Here is a 17,755-nt window from a genome sequence, read left to right on the forward strand (position 1 = left end):
CCCTGGGAGAAAAACCAGCCTGAAGGGGGTGCTGAGCACCACTGAAGTATGGGTTCCTTGTAACAAAACTCTCATGAGATGGATTTATAAGCTAAAACATCAGCTTATTTAGGGAGATAAACTTCCACCAGTAAGTAACTGTTCACTGGTGTAGAGCGTTCCTTATTCAGTGTGTAGATCCAAACAGAAAATCGATTTATAGATCAAAAGGCTGCTGGGTGAATATCATATTAGAGTCAGGTGTTTCTGAAGGATGGACTTAAACTTGACAAACACATTTTTTTAACATCCAAGATGATTTAAAAACTCTAACACTAGAGAATTCTTTCGGTCCCCTGTGGATAAGAATTATAGGGGAGAGGAACGGAGCGGGTACAGGGAAAAGATGGGGGAGTTCTGTATAAAGAGTGGTTGCTGGGTGGACTGTAGGAGTGTATCTGCGGAGAGGGTCTTTAAAGAGGTCATTAAGGTAAAATGAGGTCACTAGGGTGGGCCCAACGACTGGTGTCTTTAGGAGAAGAGGCGGTTAGGACACAGACACATAGTGGATGAGCCCCTGTGTGGACACAGGGGAATGATGACTGTCCACAAGCCCAGGAGATTGGCCTCAGGTAGAACCACCCTGCCAACACCTTGATCTTGTACATCTGGCCTCCAGAATTACAAGAAAGCAAACTTCTACTGTTCAAGTCGCCCAGCCTATGGCCCTTCGCTATGGTAGACGGTGCTGAATAACTCCCCCCACCTGAATCAGGGAGCCTGCCCACCCTTCCTCCAGGGCACTCACTTCTTCCCCCTCTTTCCTTCTTTCCTGGCTGAGTGACTGAGAGCCAATATTTCAAATTTTTTTTATTAAAAAAAATTTTTGTTCATTTATTTTATCTTTGTCTGCACTGGGTCTCCGTTGCTTCAAGCAGGCTTTTTATAGTTGCGGTGAGGGGGGCTGCATTCTAGCTGCAGTGCTCGGGCTTCTCATTGCAGTGGCTTCTCTGTAGCGGAGCATAGGCTCTAGGGCCTGGGGGTCAGTCGTCGTGGCTCAGGGACTAAGTTGCCCCACGGCATGTGGGATCTCCAGACCAGGGATAGAACCCATGTCCCCTGCATTGACAGGCAGATTCTTTACTGCTAGACCATCAGGGAAGTCCTCAAATATTCTTTTTAATTTGTATTCTTTCAACATTAGTGAAATCAAGTCTGTTTTCACAGTATGAAGACCAGCTGCCCTTTTCCCTTTTGACTTGCCTACTCATACCATCACCCCTCTTCTATAGCAGGATAGTAGTCTCACCTATTAGGCCTTGAAGGGCCCTTCCTGTAATAAGACAGGGTGGGCAGAGTCTTGAAAAGCCCCCGTGAACTCTGCCCCTGGTGTCACTCCTGAGATCAGGTTGTGTTTTGGGGCAAAAAGGGTAATTATCAGACGGGCCTGACCTCAGCAGGTGAGCCCTCTAGAAGCAGAGTTTTGTTGACCTGGTGTCAGAAAAGGATATGCAGGGTCAACAGGCTTTGCTTAGCATGAAATAGGAGTCTAAGTGTTCCTTTTTGGATGGTCAAATGAGTGAAAATATTTAGTGATTTTAAAGTGCAATCTGTACATTCAATTTGCAATAAACAGATTCCAGATAAACTTCCTGGAACCCCTACTCTGCACCATTGATCTATTTGCCCGTGTTTTCCCCGTGAGCCATTTCGTTTCTATTGCTGTAGACTGATACAGTGCTTTGATACCTGTTGGGACGATATTCCCTCATTACCCTTCTCTTTCAAAATTTTTTGGATATTCTTACGCATTTAGTATTCCAAGGGATCTTGAAAATCAATTTGTTGAGAATGGAGAGTTTTTAAGGTATTGCTCTGGAATAATTTCTAGCAAGCATTGATAAGGGGGAAAAAGCAAGTAACAGAGTGGTGGGCATAGTATACAGCTACTTGCGTAAAAAAATAGAAAAAAATACCACACCTTTATAACTTTGCTTTATATACAAAAATATCTTTAAAAGAATACACAAGAATCAATCATACCATTGTGACTCTGCAGAGGGGGCTGAACTGGGCCAAAGGGAGACTCCAGAGAGCTTCAAGTTTGTATTATTACTCCTCAAAAATAATAATTAACCATCTTAAATAAATTCAAGCTCACCCAAACATCCCATTGTGGATTTTAACTGGACTTGCAGTGAACTGCTTATTAATTTAGAGAAATAACATTTATATATTCTGCATCTGCCCATCCCATTACATGACTGTTGCATTTATTTAAATGTTTTATATCCTTTAGTAAAGTTTTATTGTTTTTCTTCCGACAGGTTTGCTTGCTTCCTTTTATTTATTTATTTGGCTACGCTGGGTCTTCCTTGCTGTGTGCGGGCCTATTCTAGTTGCGGTGTATGGGTTTCTCATTGCGATGGCTTCTCTTATTGCAGAGCACGGGCTTTAGGGCGTGTGGGCTCAGTCACTGTGGCACAGGCTTAGTTGCCCCAATGCATGTGGGATCTTCCAGGGCCAGGGATCTAACCCATGTCTCCTGCCTGGGCAGATGGATTCTTAACCACTGGACCACCAGGGAAGTCTGGTTCACTTGCTTCTTATTAGACTTATTCCTAAGTATTTTATGGCTGTTATAGATATCATGGATGAGATTTTTACAATTACATTAATAATTCATAATTGGATATGACTGGTAGAAAAGAAAATTATAACTCTGGTATTCAGTTACTTTATAGATTTCTTATTACTTTTATTTGCTTCTTTTTCAACAGTAATCTTGAATCTTCTAGGTAAACAATCATACCATTGGTGGAGAATGAGTCTCATGACATCATATCCAGAATCTATACTTTGTTTATATTTCCTGTTTTCTTTCATAGCTGGAATGTCCAAAACAGTGTATCCTCATCTCATTCCTCACGTTAGCTATGATCACTCCAGGGCTTTCCACTGAGTAAAACTGTCTTATCAGTTGCTGATAAACACTTACAAAGAAATTTCCTTCTACCCTAGTTTAGGATGAATAATGAGTTTTATTCAAACATCCACTGGGCATCCACCCAGAAAATCTTTTTGTTCTCTCTCCTTTAAGAAAAAAGTGCAATGAATCAGTAGATTTCTTAATTTCAAATTATTCCAGAATTAAGCCCTCCTTCACTAGGAGCTATTTTTTTCTTTTCATATATTGCTAAACTTAATCTTTTGTTGCTGAGCACAAGTTTAACATTTGCTAATATTTTATTTAGGATTTTCATATCGTGTAAGTAGGATCACTATGTTTTGTACACTGGAAGCTTTTTCCAGTAAGGATTATACTGAGAATTATAAAACAAGCCTGGGAAGCATTTCCCAAAATTTCCACCCTCTGGAGGGTTGAATAACATAGGGAATGTCTGGTTTTGTCCTGTCTGTAATCCTATGGCATTTCCCTCCCTTTACCTTTGGAATTTAAAAATTTCACCAACTATGTCTGGGCATGTTTATTTTTTCTTCCACCCACCTGGCCCTACATGAGTCTTTACACCTGAAAATTCATCTTTCTTGAACTCATGCAAACATTTTCCTCTGATGTCATTGGTTAATGCCCCTAATCTCCTGGAATTTCTATGTTATGGATGCTGACTTTACCAGACCTACATCCATGTCTTTTATCTCTTTCTCAGAATGTCCATCACTTTGGGGTTTTGCTCTGAATTCTGGATAGAATTCCTCACACTGGACTTTCAGTATACAAACTCAGTTGCTCAATTTTCAGCAGTGCTGATTTATCTATTTTGTACTTTTTTGGGGAGGGGGGATGATGATTCTATTTTTTAATTCTGAGTATCCTTTTCTCTAACAGTTGGTTTTCATTTGCCTGGTGAGATAGCCTCTAAAGTCTCACGTCAAACACGAGTTGGCACATGCTCAGTTTCAGAACCCGATGCTCGTCTGTGGAGAGGTCTGCTCTCCTGTCTGGGGATTGCTGCTGTGGACTCACACTTGGGTTTGAAGGTTACTGACTGGTGGGTTTCACCTCCCTCCCAAGTAAGGTGGGCAACCGTAGACACTGTCCAGAAGCAAAGGCCCATGTTTCACCTACAGGACAGGGCAGTGGCAGCACCTGGTGGGCAGGGCTGGGACCATCACCCAAATTGTTTAGCTCAAAGAAGGGAGAAATGGTGCTGTGAGGTGGGTCCTTGCTTGGTGGAACAAGCTCTGCTCCTGCTCCCTGGTGACCTCCAGAAAGGACACAGTGTCCATAAAGACAACTGGATCTTTCCAGAAGCCCATCTGCGCCTTTAGCCTCTGATGGGGGGTGCTGGTGGGCATGATTGCTCCTGTGTGGAGGGAGCAGGGGACCTGTGTCCTCTTTCAAAATGGTCTAACTTCTGTTATAACTGGAGGATGTGGCTCCACTGTTCTAGTGTGAGTGCCCTGCTCTTCTCTTTTTGGTAAAGTGAAGTCTCTCAGTTGTGTCCAACTCTTTGTGACCCCATGGACTGTAGCCTATCAGGCTCCTCTGTCCATGGGATTTTCCAGGCAAGAATGCTGGAGTGGATTGCCATTTCCTTCTCCAAGGGATCTTCCCAACCCAGGAATCGAACCTGGGTCTCCCGCATTGCAGGCAGACGCTTTACCATCTGAGCCACTAGCGAAGCCTTCTCTTTTTGGTAGATTCTGTTAACTTGGTGATAATCAGGGAGGAGTGCTCTCTAAGTGAGCACTTCCCCAACTCTGTCTGGAATCCTCTCCTACATTTCTCAGGGTCCAAAATGCTTCTTTCCATTGACAGTTGAGATACAGGTGTGATTCTGTTTTCTTTCAAATTCTTTTAGGTTACTTCCCCCATTATAATAGTCACACAGAGGTGACAAAGAAAGTCGGAAACATGAAAAACACAAAAACTGAAATAATCGGCTGTGACCATGCTGTTCACTGCGGCCCACTGCCTCTCTCTGTGCAGGGCTTTGCTCTGGTAGGAACAGTGACTAGTCCTAGCCCCGTGGTCTCTTCTGCTCCAGAGTCACCTGCTCCCCTTAACCTGCCGCACAGCCTGGGGCTGCAGGGCTCTGGATCATGGGTCCCTGCACTTTGGGTTGGCCTCACCTATACCTCCCCACCTGTTTAAACCCTGCCCATCCCCACTCTTCCCTGCCTTCTGGAGACCCTATCTTCCACCCCAGCAGCCCAGCAGCCTCTCCCACTTTTGCCTCCATAAACCCAACCTGCCGGCTTTTAGTGTTTGCTGCTTTGCCTAATTAGGTGCATTTTAAGACAGGTCTTTCCTTCCCAAAAAGGATGGGAATGCCTCCAGGACATGAACACATCTTGCCTTTCATGATATCCTACAGTGGCTCAGGGTCATGACAGCACATGGGGACACCCCTTGGGGTCATGATGGCACTTGGGCCACCCCACCAGGTTGCAAAGGTATTCAGGGATTCGATGGCAGGTGAGGATCCCCTTAGGGTCTCTGTGGCATGTGGGGACACCTCCATGGACACTTGCAAGGACGCAGAGCTGCCTTACACTTTTTGCGCTCCTCGTTGGCGGTCTCACAGGTCTTGGCATACAGCAAGCGTACCCTCTGCAGCTCCTCCTCCTTCTGCCGCCTCGTGCACGCAGCGATGGAGTGGCGGTCGTGACTCTTCTCAAGCTGCATCTGCAGGCGGGCCAGGTGCTGTTGGACCCCGTAAAGGTTCACCCCCAGCTCCTGCCGCTGGACTCGGCTTTGCTTGGTGGCCACGCTCTGCACCAGAGAGAGAAACTGGGTCATGGAGATGCAGGAGGGAGCACAGCTGAGTGGGAGGTGGGACAGGTACGCACCAGTTCTTGAAGTTCCAGCCTCAGTTTCTCTATCTGCCGGTTAAGATAGCTCTTCAGGGCAGCCTGGAATCTTATCATCAGGGGCTAGAACAATGGAAAAGTATAGCCAGTTACTGTCCTGTCCCCTCCAGGGCTTAGCCACAGCTCTTGGTGAGGTGGAGACAGAAATGACTTTCATACTGGGTGCTCCCCACTTCTGCCCAGGATTCTTACTTCAGAAGTCACTTGTGGTCTCACTGTAGGCACTGAAGGACCTGAGTGCATATTTTGACAAAATGACAGGATAAGCTGGGGTGGTGGTACTGGTTTAATCCCCAGAGCTGAAGGGCAGTGATGAGCAGAGCCTTGGATGCCAGCACCAAATGAACCTTGAGCCCCATTTCCCACTGCAACTTTAGCGCCAGTCAAGACCCGTCCTCCCGCCTTGCCAGAGCTGTGGGACATGCCAGGCGATGGCTCTCAGTGGAGGTCACCTTGCCCCCGCCCAAAGTCTGGAGACATTTCTGGCTATCACAACCAAGACGGTGCTGCTGGCATCTGGTGGGCGGAGGCCCCGGGGATGCTCCTCAGCACCCTACAGTGCTCAGGAAGCCCCCACCATGAAGAGAGATCGGCTTCCAGTGACTGAGAAATGCTGAGTCTGAATGAATGAACCTGAAGGGAGAATACACTTGACAAAGTGGCAGCCCAAACCCTGCAGATAAACTATTCGGGGAGCAGATGAAACAGAGCACAGCATTTGCTGGGTAAAAGGCGGGCCGTGGAGGCTCCAGGCAGAACAGGGCAAGTGCAGCAGTGTCTCTAAGTCCATCTTTGTCTGTGTGGGGCAAAAGCAAAACCCGCGAATGTCTTACGTGGTCTGGGTCCAAGACCACCAGCTGGGATCTGTCTTCTTCCGCCTCATCGCTGCCCTCAGATTCCACTGTCTCCACCAGGCCCCCTTCTTCCACCATGCTTAGCTGCTGGATCCTGTCCAGGAAGGAGGACGTGGCTCCCTCCCTGGGGTGGGTGTCGGGTTCTAGGGGGACAAGTAAGGGGGGAACAGCAAATGTTATTGAGGAGTTAATAGAGTGCTTATCTGGGGGAAGTTCATCAGAAAGCTAAATGCCCAGGCTTGTGCAACATGAGGGAAAAGAGAAAGACAAAGCCCCCATTGGGTTAGGGTTAACAATGCTATTAATAGGGTCTTCTGCTCATGAATTTTCTACTAGCTAATTCAACATATTTTGTAGGAATGATTGAACTTTAAAGGTAGACAAGAAGCAAACACATTTTGTGGATACCTTTTAATATTCATAAATATTGAACAATATTCATAAATAATGAACAGAAAGGGGGCTTCTTAATGATGGAATAGATTTTTTTTTTTTTAAGGAAAACAACTGATACGATTGAAAAGCAATCAGTGAGGCTCCAGTTTCAGCTTTTCTTCCTTCCTGGGCTGGAGAGACCCTGTTTGGTTTCTAACTCATTTAGATGAGTGCTGTCTGCAGGTCTCTTGTAGGTGAGGCGAGGTTTTGTTGGCTGGGTCATCCGCACACCACCATCAAATGGAATACTTGTTGTTGCTGTTGTTTCGTCACTAAGCACTATCTCCCAGAGTCTGCTCAAACTCATGTCCATTGAGTCAGTGATGCCATCCGACCATCTCATCCTCTGTCATCCCCTTCTCCTCTGGCCCTCAATCTTTCCCAGCATCAGAGTCTTTTCCAATGAGTCAGTTCTTCCCATCAGGTTATATACAATATAAAACAACCCAATCTGCTTTCTCATGTACTCAACACTGGGATACCAGAACCAAGTGGAGAGATAGGGGTGTGCCTGAAAGCACCTTGGAAAACTCAACCACAGGGACATGTTTAGGGCCGAGCTCCCCTCTGAGACCAGAAGGCAGAGAGGGATGTGTAGCCAGGGCCGTGTCACCGGATTTTGGTCCAGGCTTGGTTCTGCCACTTACATGGGTAAGTTACTTAATGACTCTCATGGTCTGTAAAATGGAGAACAGTTCCTACCTCACCAGGTAAGTGAAAGGATTAAATTAGATAAAACAGAACAAATGTTCTACGTGTCTTATCCATTTCTGTTAATGACATTTTTATCTTTAGACTCAGCCCAACAGGAAACGAGGTAACAGGGGGCGAAGGAGTGGGAGCCCTTGCACAGAAGGGGATGGGAAGTGGCTTGTCCCGTAGTACCTGACTCCGGGGCAAAGGGCTCCTCTGTGCCCGGAGGCAGCTCGTCAAGACCCAGGGATGTGTCGCTGCTCCCTGGGCTCTGTCTGAGGTGATGCCCAGCCTCCAGAGGAAAGACCTTCTGCTGGAGTGTTCCCTGGGATTGTATAGAGCAAAAACAACCAAATCTGAATTTCTGAGGGTTTAGTCAGGACTGAGGCGTTATTCAAATTTGATTATTACAGTGTTCAAAATTTAACACAGTTGGTAAAGCAATAGAAAATTGCTTGCATATCACTTGGCTTTTGCAATCGTCAAAACAAAAAACACCTACCTCCACCCCAATGAGGGATTTAGGAGTGGTTTCTGCCGGTCTGGATCTGTAGCAAAGTGTAAACACTGAGGCATGGGCATGTGCTGGATGTGAGTTTCTTTATTCCCATACACTGCTCTCCCTGAGGCTGGTAAACAGCATTTCTGAAAGCCTGAGCCCCGGCCAGGGTCTCCCAAGAGAGCTGTTTCTTCTCTTCTTTCAAACAGTTTCACTTTGGGAACATTTCCAGAAGAAAATGTTTTCCCAAACACCTGGCTCCGTTTTAACTCTAAAGGGGACTCTTGCAATGATTATCGTTGACAATAACTACCGCTGCTGCTGAACTGGTGAACATGAGTAAGGGCAGACAATGACCCTGCACGGGACCCTGCAAGGTGGATGCCAGTCGTTTCTGTCTCCTGCAGGGGAAGCAGTTCATGGAAGCTGAAGCCCTTGCTTAAGTTCGCCTAGCCAGCCAACGGCTGTCTCAACGCCCAGCTCCTGCTCTTTCCAGCTGTTCTTCCTCAGGTGATGCTGCTTCTAGAAATGACTTCTGAGGCATCCAGAACCACAATGACATTCATGGGAGCCCAGAGTCCAAAGCCTACTTACTTCTGGGGGGTCCAGAAAGGGCTTTTCTTAATGACCACACTGGTGACCCAGCAGCTCCCACTCCACAGTTAAGTTACTTGAGCTGGGAGGAGGGAAATAGGGTTCGCTCTTAGGGTTCACTCTTAGAGTTTGTCTCTGCCATTCTGGTTGATCAAATTTGGAGACTGTTTCCCAGTGAGTTTTCTTTTTCTTGTAAAGTAAGAGGTTTTATTAAGATACCAAGCCATACTGTTTTTTTTTCTCTCATACCAATCTTCTTTTTAAAAAGAATTATTTATTTACCTATTTATTTGGTTGCTCTGGGTCTTAGCTGAAGCATGAGGGTTCTTTAGTTGCAGCGTGTGGAATCAACCAGGGATTGAACCCGGGACCCTTGCCTTGGGAAGGCAGAGTCTTAGCCACCGGACTACCAGAGAAGTCCCCCAGGTGAGTTTTCTAGAAATTAGACTTGAGGATGTAAACTGGGTTTACAGCTCAGCAAGCGACCTATACTTTGGTACTCCTGGCTGTGTGTGTTTGTTTTTTCAGGCGTGCCATGTGGCTTGTAGGATCTTAGTTCTCTAATCAGGGATTGAACCCAGGCCCTTGGCACTGAAAGTGCAGAGTTCTAACCATTGGACCATCTGGAATTCCTGGTCCTGGCTATCTTATAAAGGAGGGCACTGTTCAGTTGTTAGAATCTTACAAGTGGTTTTGATATCCACTTGTCGTTTGTAGTCATAACGCTTAATTGTGGTTCATCAAATATTGAATCATGTGATTCTCCAAAGTTATTATCTATTTTAGCTTTCACAGGGTGGGGAGGAACTTCACAGTTCAGAGCAAGCATGACAGCCATCATAGCTGCATGCCTCTGGGTAAGGAAGTTCTTTGGCTCCTCAGTTTCCTAATCTGAGCAATGGGGATAATAATAGTTCCCACCTTATGGGGTTGTTGTCACTGAGACAACACATGTAAAGGGCATGCAAGTGTCCAGCCCAGAGTACATGATGAATAAATATAATGTCTTCTCTTCCTGCCCTACCCCTCGCTTTCCTTCTAGAACAATCAAACCTAAAGCCAACAGTGGAGTTGACCCAGTATGGGGTGATGAGTCTAGACAAAATGAGGAAGGTGGGTTCCAGAGACTGTCCCCAAGGTGAGACACAGGTATCAGGCCTGGGCCTGGCGAGGAAGGTCTTGGCATGGAGAGTTACAGTCCAAACATTTGGGGGCTTGCCCATCAGTAATGGACAAGCTGAACTGAGGCACGGCCTGATAGAACACCAGGAAAACATGGCATCCTTCCGTGACATTCTAAACCTGGAGACCTGAAAATACCAGGCAGAACCAAACTGAGGGACCTGCTACAAAATAGCTGGCCTGTGACCTTTAAAAGTGTCAAGGTCATCAAGGTCAAGGACAGATTGAGAAGACTAAAGAGACGATACAGCTGAAGGCAGCAAGCGATTCTGAAGTGGAGCTCTACTATAAAAGACATTACTAGGACACTTGGTGAAGGAAGCCCGAGGTGTATTTGGTAATGTAACACATTGATTTTGATAATTATCACATGGTCGTTTGCGGAAAACATATATGAAAACATTGGGAGGCAACTTACTGTCAAATGCTTTTAAAAAACATTCTTAAAAGTTCTTTAAGGTACTCCAGTTTTCTGTGTGTACTTGATTAAAAAGTAAAAATAAGCCTATAACAATTATTATCCACAGCTGCACTGTCCAGTCTGGTAACCACTTATAACTGTTGGATATATACATTTAAACTAATTAGAATCCTCAAAAGGTTAAAAATTCAGTTTCTCTATCTCCCTGGCCACATTTTAAGTGCTCTATAGTCACATGTGACTAGTGGTTACCATACTGGACAGCGCAGATAAAGAGCCTTTTCATTATCATGTAGAGTTTTACCGGACAGTGTTGCTCTAGAGACTGGACACCTGGATGCCCTTACGTGGAATGTTTCCAACTTGGGTTTGGGAACACAAAGGAGGGTTCAGAAACTCTTGGACTATGACAGTGGCTCCTGAGACTTAAGTTTGCTAAGACATTTCTAACAGGCATTGCCATGTGAATTATTTATAGTGTACCCTGAGTTCCTCACATAGATTTACAAACCTCATGAGCAGTAAAACACTATAGACCTCAGGCTACTCACCTGGTTCATTTGCTCAGACAGGCCTAATACTTGCTGGGAGCTCTTTGTAGTGATGAACCCCATTCCTGTGGATTTGGATGGGTGGGGGGCCTCTCTGTCCTCAAGACCCATTTCCCTCCTTGTTCCTTCATACGGGGGTGTGCGGTCAACTTCATCTTCGGGCCCCTCCCCACGACTGATGTCTGAGGAAGCCAGATCTAGAGAACTGACTTCCCCTTCAGGGGACGTGGCTTCCAAATCAGATTCTAATTCCTCTTCTAATTCAAATTCCTCTTCCATTTCCATTTCCCCTTGGCTTCCTCCATAGTCCCCCTGGGCTGTGACTTCCCCATCATTTTCAATTTCCCTTTCGGAATGCTCTGTAGCACCCTCAGCTTCTTCACTTCTCTGGTCATTGCTCTTCTCCATTGACGATACCTGTAGTTATGAAGCAGGAAAAAAAAAAATCAGGAGACAAAGTGTAAAGGATCTTATGAGATTTTATCCTTAATAAGGTAATTATACTGATGGGAAAACTGCATCTATACACTCTGAGCATTGCTAGGAGATTATGTTTCATAGTTTAGCTGATCTACTCTGTTTTTTCTTTTTTTGGTAATTATTTTGCATCCTTTGTTACAGAAAATGAGCTCTGAAAAACTCAGGGCGATCTAGGTGTGGGATATCCAAGGCATTCTTGACAAGCCATCAACGCTTCAGAAGGAGGTGGAAGGAAATTAGGTTTCTCTGCAACTGAACTGAGTCTGTTCCAGAGCAAGGTCATAGGATCATCGTGCAATTTTCTTAAACAAATCTGAACGCTAATTCCTAGTAAATACAGCCTAGACTAATTCATCCCATAAGGAATTTTACCTTGCCGCCTTCAACATGCTGGTCCTCTTCTCCTTCAGAAGGCGATTTGCCGCCCAAGTGAGACCTGGTGGCGGAGAAACAGTTGAACAGTTTCAAGTAACATCTTTCTTTTTCTTGGCATTTATCCCCTCCTTACTGTCTGTATATCTAGTTATTATATTTACTTGTTAATTGTCTGCCTTCTCTCTAGGCTGATGGCCATGACTTTGTCACTAACACCAACACTAGACCATGCCTGTCACATGGCACAAGAGTCACTCCAAGAATGAATGAAAAATGCAATGATTGAAACATTTAAGGAACAGTACAAGTAGATTATGCTAGAAAGTCACTTTAAATACACTTGTGTTTGTGACAAAATGGGGAAAATAGAAAACAAAATAAGAGAAAATTGTGCAAAAAGGACAAATACTCTAGAAACTTTCAGTTTCCCCGTGATTTGGATAGTACAAGAATGTCACATTCTTAAAATTGCTTTTTTTCTAGTTAAAAGTTAAACTAATACAGCAATATGTGACACAGACAATGAAAATCCCCTGTGACTTCTCTCCTGTTCAAGATAACAAGACGTAATAGTAAGAGATTTAAGGATATTTTTTATGTATTATTTTTTACTTTTTAGATATTTATTTGGCTGTGCCAGGTCTTAGTTGTGGCATGTGGGATCTTTTTAGTTGTGGCATTCCAACCCTTACTTGTGGCATGGTCTAGTTCCCTGACCAGGGATCGAACCCAGGCTCCCTGCTTTGAGAACATAGAGCCTTAACCACTGGACCACAAGGGAAGTCCCAAGGATATCTTCTTTCAAATATTTTTCTGTGCATTTAAAGCCACCCATCCACCAAATTAGAGATCACACTATATACACTGTTTTGCATTTAGTCTTTTCATTTATTGTAATCTGGACTTTTCCATGTCAGTAGACGCAGACCTACCTTAAAAAAAAGAAAGAAACAATACAGCGGTGTCCAATGTGAAAGGTAAATTTTTAAAAATAGTCTCTATCCTTTTAAACAAAGTGTAAGAGAGCAGAGGCCTGGTGGTCCTGGGTTTACCTGACTACAGCCTATCTGTGTGCTCAAGGCATTCACGGTGGGGCTGCCTGGCCATACTGAACCCAGTCCATCACCTGCCACCTCCAACCCCGGTGAGGTTGGGCTGGTCTCCCTCTCACTGACCTCGCTGGGCAGCATCCAGCACAGAGACCCCTGCTCTCAGGGCTCTGCAGCAGGGATTACCAAGCAGCGTGGTTGTCATGGTTACTGTGGACTGAGCAAGTCCCGGGTTTCAGAGAAAGGAGCGCCCAGAAAAGGGGGAAAAGGGAGGGTACGGGAGAGGACAAAGGGACGCGAGGTGAGAAGGCAGAAGGGCGTGCAGGAATGTGGGGGTGACCGGGGAGGTCAGGAAAGGCTCAGAGAGTGGGGAGTCAGGGGTACAGGAGAGGGGAAAAGGTCATGGAAGGGAAGGGGTGCCTAGGGGGCTATGGGAAGGGGGAGGTGTGGGGGCAGCTCCGAGGCCCCAGATCCCTAGGCCCGTTTACCCGCCAGCGCCGCCGTCCGGCTCCGCCATCTCCAGTTGCTATGCGACGCCGTCAACATCCGGCGGGCAAGGACCACGCGCGGGGCTTGCGGGGCAGGAGGCCTTTGTGCCATTTGTGTACACTAGAAACACAGAATATTTAACTCTGTAAATGTATTAAAGGATAAATACGCATCTTTTCCATCTCTAAGTCCGAGCTCTACCCCGCCTGACTCCGTTTCTGTAAAGCGACAACCGTGTCAACGTGTGTCCTGCCGGCCACTCTGGAGCCCCAGGGGCTCGCGCAGGGCACCCGGGAAGCCGGGGACATGGGACGGCCAAGTGTCCTGAGGATGGCAGGAAGAGGCGGGGGCGCGACGGGGTCCGGAGCCGGCCGCACCTTCGGGGACCGAGCCCCCGCCTAGTGCCTGCCTGTCCATCTCCAGACCTGGGGGGCTCAGTACCCCCTTCCCGGGGTTCTTGCGAAGAATTCATGGCAGGAGAGGGATGCCCCGTGGCCTCCTGGTGGGTGTTGTTCTCTTCCTATCTCAAAATAGGAAAAACAAAAGCAGAGGGTGGGACAGAGAGGGCGAGCGCGCAGATGGGACGTCCCAAGGGTCCTGCCTTCACTCCGGGGGCGTGGGGCTTCCCTCTGGGGCAAAGTCCCGGGGCCGGAGGCCCGGGCAGGCGGCGAGGCCCGGAATAGGAAGGGGGCGTCCGGGCCGGGGCCTGGGATGGGAGGGCGGAAGGTGACTGGGGCAGTTCCGCAACACGGTTGGGGCAGGGTTGGGACTGGGGCTGGCGGGGGTGGGGTGGGCGGCGGGTCTGATTGGGCCGGGGGCCGGGTTGGGCTGGGGGGCGGGCCGGGGGCCGGGCCTCGCCGCGCGTCCCCGCCCCACCAAACCTCACTGGCGGCGGCTGCAGTGGCGGCGGAGGCGGCTCCGGGAGCCGGCGCAAATCCGGCCCCGGGTGCGGGACCCGGGTGGGTATCGGGGACCTGCCGGGGGCCGCGGGGGCGGGGCCTGAGGGGCCGGCGGGGGATCGGGCAGCGCACCTCGGCGGGACGGGCTGGGGGCGCGCGGGGCGCGTGGGCCTGCAGCCGCGGGGCCCGGGAGGGGCCGGGGTCTGGCCGCAGCGCAGAGAGGTGCAGGGCCAGAGCAGGAGTGGGGCGGCAGGATCACGCGGGGAGCTCCCTGAGGGCCCCATCCGCGGCGGGTTCTGGCGCCCTGGGCAGGGAGTGGGCCTAATTCGAGGAGACTCGGTCTCAGGCTGTCTGAATCTTTGGTCCGGAGAACTTGCGGTCTTTGTCTGGCTGGATCGTCAGAGCACGCGAATGAGAACTTGTAGGGGCCCGCCGTTTGCCGACACAGCCCCCCAAAGTGTGTGTTTCACCCGCACGGGGCGCGCGCTTAACATTCCTGGCCTTGGGGTGGGTGGTCTGGCTGTTTAAGAGCCTCAGGTCATGAAACTCACACCCTTTAGGCCCGAGCTCTTCCTCTTGATCTTTTCTTAAATAATAATAAAAGAAAGGAAGAAAAAATAAAAAGAAAGAAAAGAAAAAAGGAAAAGAAAAAAAACCCCGGCAATTTAAGATTTCTAAATATAACCTAAGGCACGCTGCCAGAAGCCATGAATCTTGAAATCCTGTTATTCCCACACTCGGAAGTTGGTGTCATATGTTGGCCACAACCTAGTTCAGATTCTATTCAGAAACAGAAAACGACACAATACGTTCACTTTTCTTACCATGAAGTTTGTTTTACTGCCTCCTCAAGTTCATAGGAGAAGCCAGGCCAGCCCCTGTGTCTGGTCCCATTGATCCTTCTTTACCACCTGCAGGCACCAATTCCTATGTCTGTAAAGAGGCAACTGGTTCTCAAAAACCAGCCATATGATGGAGCATATTATCAAAGGGCAGGGGCAAAGGCCCAGATTGGAGAATTCCATTCTAAATCTGTCACAGATTGATTAGAAAACTTTAAAAAAAAAAATCTGTGTGTTTGTTTTAGAAATTCCCCCACTAGAAACATCAATATTTAGTTGACTAGCAAACATTAAACACTTTTAAGAACCAGGAAAACTTTTGCAAAGAAAAGATTATTAAAGTGAGAAAGCCTCTTAGTATTAACTGTGAAACTCATTCACCGCCATGTGCTGTTGGTATCGGAAGGCTTGTTCTCTGCTGAGTGCACTTGGCTTGTAGAGCATTTGTGGAGAGCAGAGTCTCAGAATATGACTAAAGAAAGTTCTTGTCAGTGGAATTTTTTAATCCTCCAGCCATGATGATTGTTATGTAAATAGATTCTGATTATTTTGCATGAATTAAACCCATAAAATCAGGAACTGAAGTGATCCCCATTTACAGGTAGAAACACCGACATTTAAATTCCCAAGTTCATGCATCCTGGAGTGACAGAAATACAGGCCTTGGGCCCAGGATGCTCCAACTCCACTGTACCACACTGTACCACAAAACCACTGTACCACACTGCCTCCCCTCTTGCCCCTACCACTCACATGCGCACATTCTCCCTGCCCTAGGGACTTACAATAACATGGTTCACTCTGCCAAGTGATTCATAAACATTCGAGAGAGTGGGGACTAACTGATGTCACCACTAGCTGCTAGTATCAGTTCAGTTGAGTCTATAAAAAGCCCCCCAGGCCTCAGTGTAAAGGCATCTGAGATGATAGCCGCTGGGTTTGTAGAACCCTACCTACAACTGCTGGTCTCCCTGGCTCAGGTTTTGGGTAGCTCAGTGCATGGGTTTAAAACATGGCCTCCAAATATAGACTGCTGGATTTGAATACCAACCCAGTACATAGGACTGACTTAATGCTACTGTGCCTTGGTTTCTCCATCTGTAAAATGGGAGTAATACAACCTGTCACAAAGTTCTGTTGCAACAGTTATCTAAAGTACCTAGTACCTGGCTCATTCAAAGTTCTTGTTAATTATAAGTGTTTAATTATTATTAATGACCACTGTTTGGATTTTTCACATTTAACTAGATTGGTAAAAATATTTGGTTTTGTCTTTTGGTTCCTTGTATATGTGGTTCATCAGGTGGAAAGCTGATCATAAGCAGAAGTGGAATTCTCCATTTAGATATATTTACAGTCTCTCTTTTATTTTAGTTTTAAAATGTGGGCATTTATTATTACAAAATCAACTGGTTTGATTTAAAAAACTACCATATTTTAAAATAATACAAATACAAGTTAAAATAATTGTAAACTGTGATTCTTTTGAGTGCAAACAATAGTTACCCAAAGAAGAAATAAAACTTCCTGTGTGCTCAGTTGTTAAGTCGTGTCCAACTCTTTGCGACCCCATGGACTGTATCGCGCCAGGCTCCTCTGTCCATGAGATTTTTCCAGGCAAGAATACTGGAATGTGTTGCCATTTCCTTCCCCAGAGATATATTTACACTCTTTATATTGCGGGGTGCTGGGTCCCCCTGGGCCGACCAGGGACCAGGGTGACCAGGTTGCCTGGCAACGCAAATCTGGAGTAGAGATTTTAACTTGTCCCTCCACATCCGGCCAAGGGTCCCCAGTTGTCTCCACGGGCCTGAATCCTCTCCTATAAAATTAGTGAATTAGCTTCCTACAGTGGTGCAGTTGGGGAGGATGACTTTAAACATGAAGGATCTGTAGCAGCGGAGGTTGGTTTTATTGGTGTACATAGTTATTGTACATTGTTCTATTGTATTTGTATTAGACTGATGAATGTTGATGAGGCCATTGCACAAAGAAAGCACGTACTTCTCCCAGCCCACCCCCACCTCCTCGCAAATGACATAGGGAATCTTTTCCCACTCACTTCCGTGTTGGTGGTTTTGATGCTAGCAACCACCCACGTGTCCTCTGGGCACTTGGTCTTGCATCTCTAATAAATCTGCTTTGATGATATGTGATCTGAAGCATGTCCTTTACTCCATCTTCTGAACCGATATAGCCATCCTCAGAGAGGAGAAATCAGGCACTTAAGACTTGTTAAAAAAAAAAAAGATCAAGTTCTCCGTCTGCGTGTAGTAACCTCAGTTGTACGGCTAGCACAAGGAAAGAACTGAAAGAACCCAAATGCATTATCCAATCTGAATGGCATGCCCTTCTCTGCCTGAGCCTCCAACGGAGAGTCTTTCCAGGTGTTTAGACCTGATTGGAGAAGGAAATGGCAACCCACTCCAGTGTTCTTGCCTGGAGAATCCCAGGGACGGGGGAGCCTGGGGGGCTGCCATCTATGGGGTCTCACAGAGTCGGACACGACTGAAGCAACTTAGCAGCAGCAGCAGCAGCAGCAGCAGAGCTGATACACAAGATAAGGGGTCTGTAT

General features: G+C 46.8%; 2 protein-coding genes across 11 annotated transcripts in view; one reads left to right on the top strand and one right to left on the bottom strand.

Annotated features, from left to right (window-relative positions):
- The window catches only part of CCDC40 (coiled-coil domain containing 40), a 44,296-nt gene extending 29,883 nt beyond the window's left edge, over positions 1-14,413 (bottom strand). The window contains exons 1-8 of one of the 5 annotated variants that reach the window (XM_059878348.1): positions 14,326-14,413; positions 13,439-13,559; positions 11,899-11,962; positions 11,047-11,463; positions 7,992-8,124; positions 6,651-6,814; positions 5,797-5,880; positions 5,500-5,719 (exon numbers count right to left, since the gene is read on the bottom strand). In XM_059878348.1, coding sequence (XP_059734331.1) covers positions 5,500-5,719; positions 5,797-5,880; positions 6,651-6,814; positions 7,992-8,124; positions 11,047-11,463; positions 11,899-11,962; positions 13,439-13,467 — 1,111 coding nt within the window. In that variant the 5' untranslated portion in view covers positions 13,468-13,559; positions 14,326-14,413. Of the gene's footprint in view, positions 1-5,499; positions 5,720-5,796; positions 5,881-6,650; positions 6,815-7,991; positions 8,125-11,046; positions 11,464-11,898; positions 11,963-13,076; positions 13,399-13,438; positions 14,187-14,325 lie in introns of those variants that run through there. The other 4 variants (XM_005221283.5, XM_010816576.3, XM_059878349.1 and 1 more) reach the window with 4 other exon arrangements.
- The window catches only part of TBC1D16 (TBC1 domain family member 16), an 88,911-nt gene continuing 85,479 nt past the window's right edge, over positions 14,324-17,755 (top strand). For all 6 annotated transcript variants that reach the window (XM_005221202.5, XM_005221204.5, XM_024979973.2 and 3 more), the window contains exon 1: positions 14,324-14,398. The gene's annotated coding sequence lies outside the window, so the exon portion shown is untranslated. The remainder of the gene's footprint in view (positions 14,399-17,755) is intronic.

The sequence above is a fragment of the Bos taurus genome, chromosome 19 (assembly GCF_002263795.3).
Source record: "Bos taurus isolate L1 Dominette 01449 registration number 42190680 breed Hereford chromosome 19, ARS-UCD2.0, whole genome shotgun sequence".
Taxonomy (NCBI): domain Eukaryota; kingdom Metazoa; phylum Chordata; class Mammalia; order Artiodactyla; family Bovidae; genus Bos; species Bos taurus.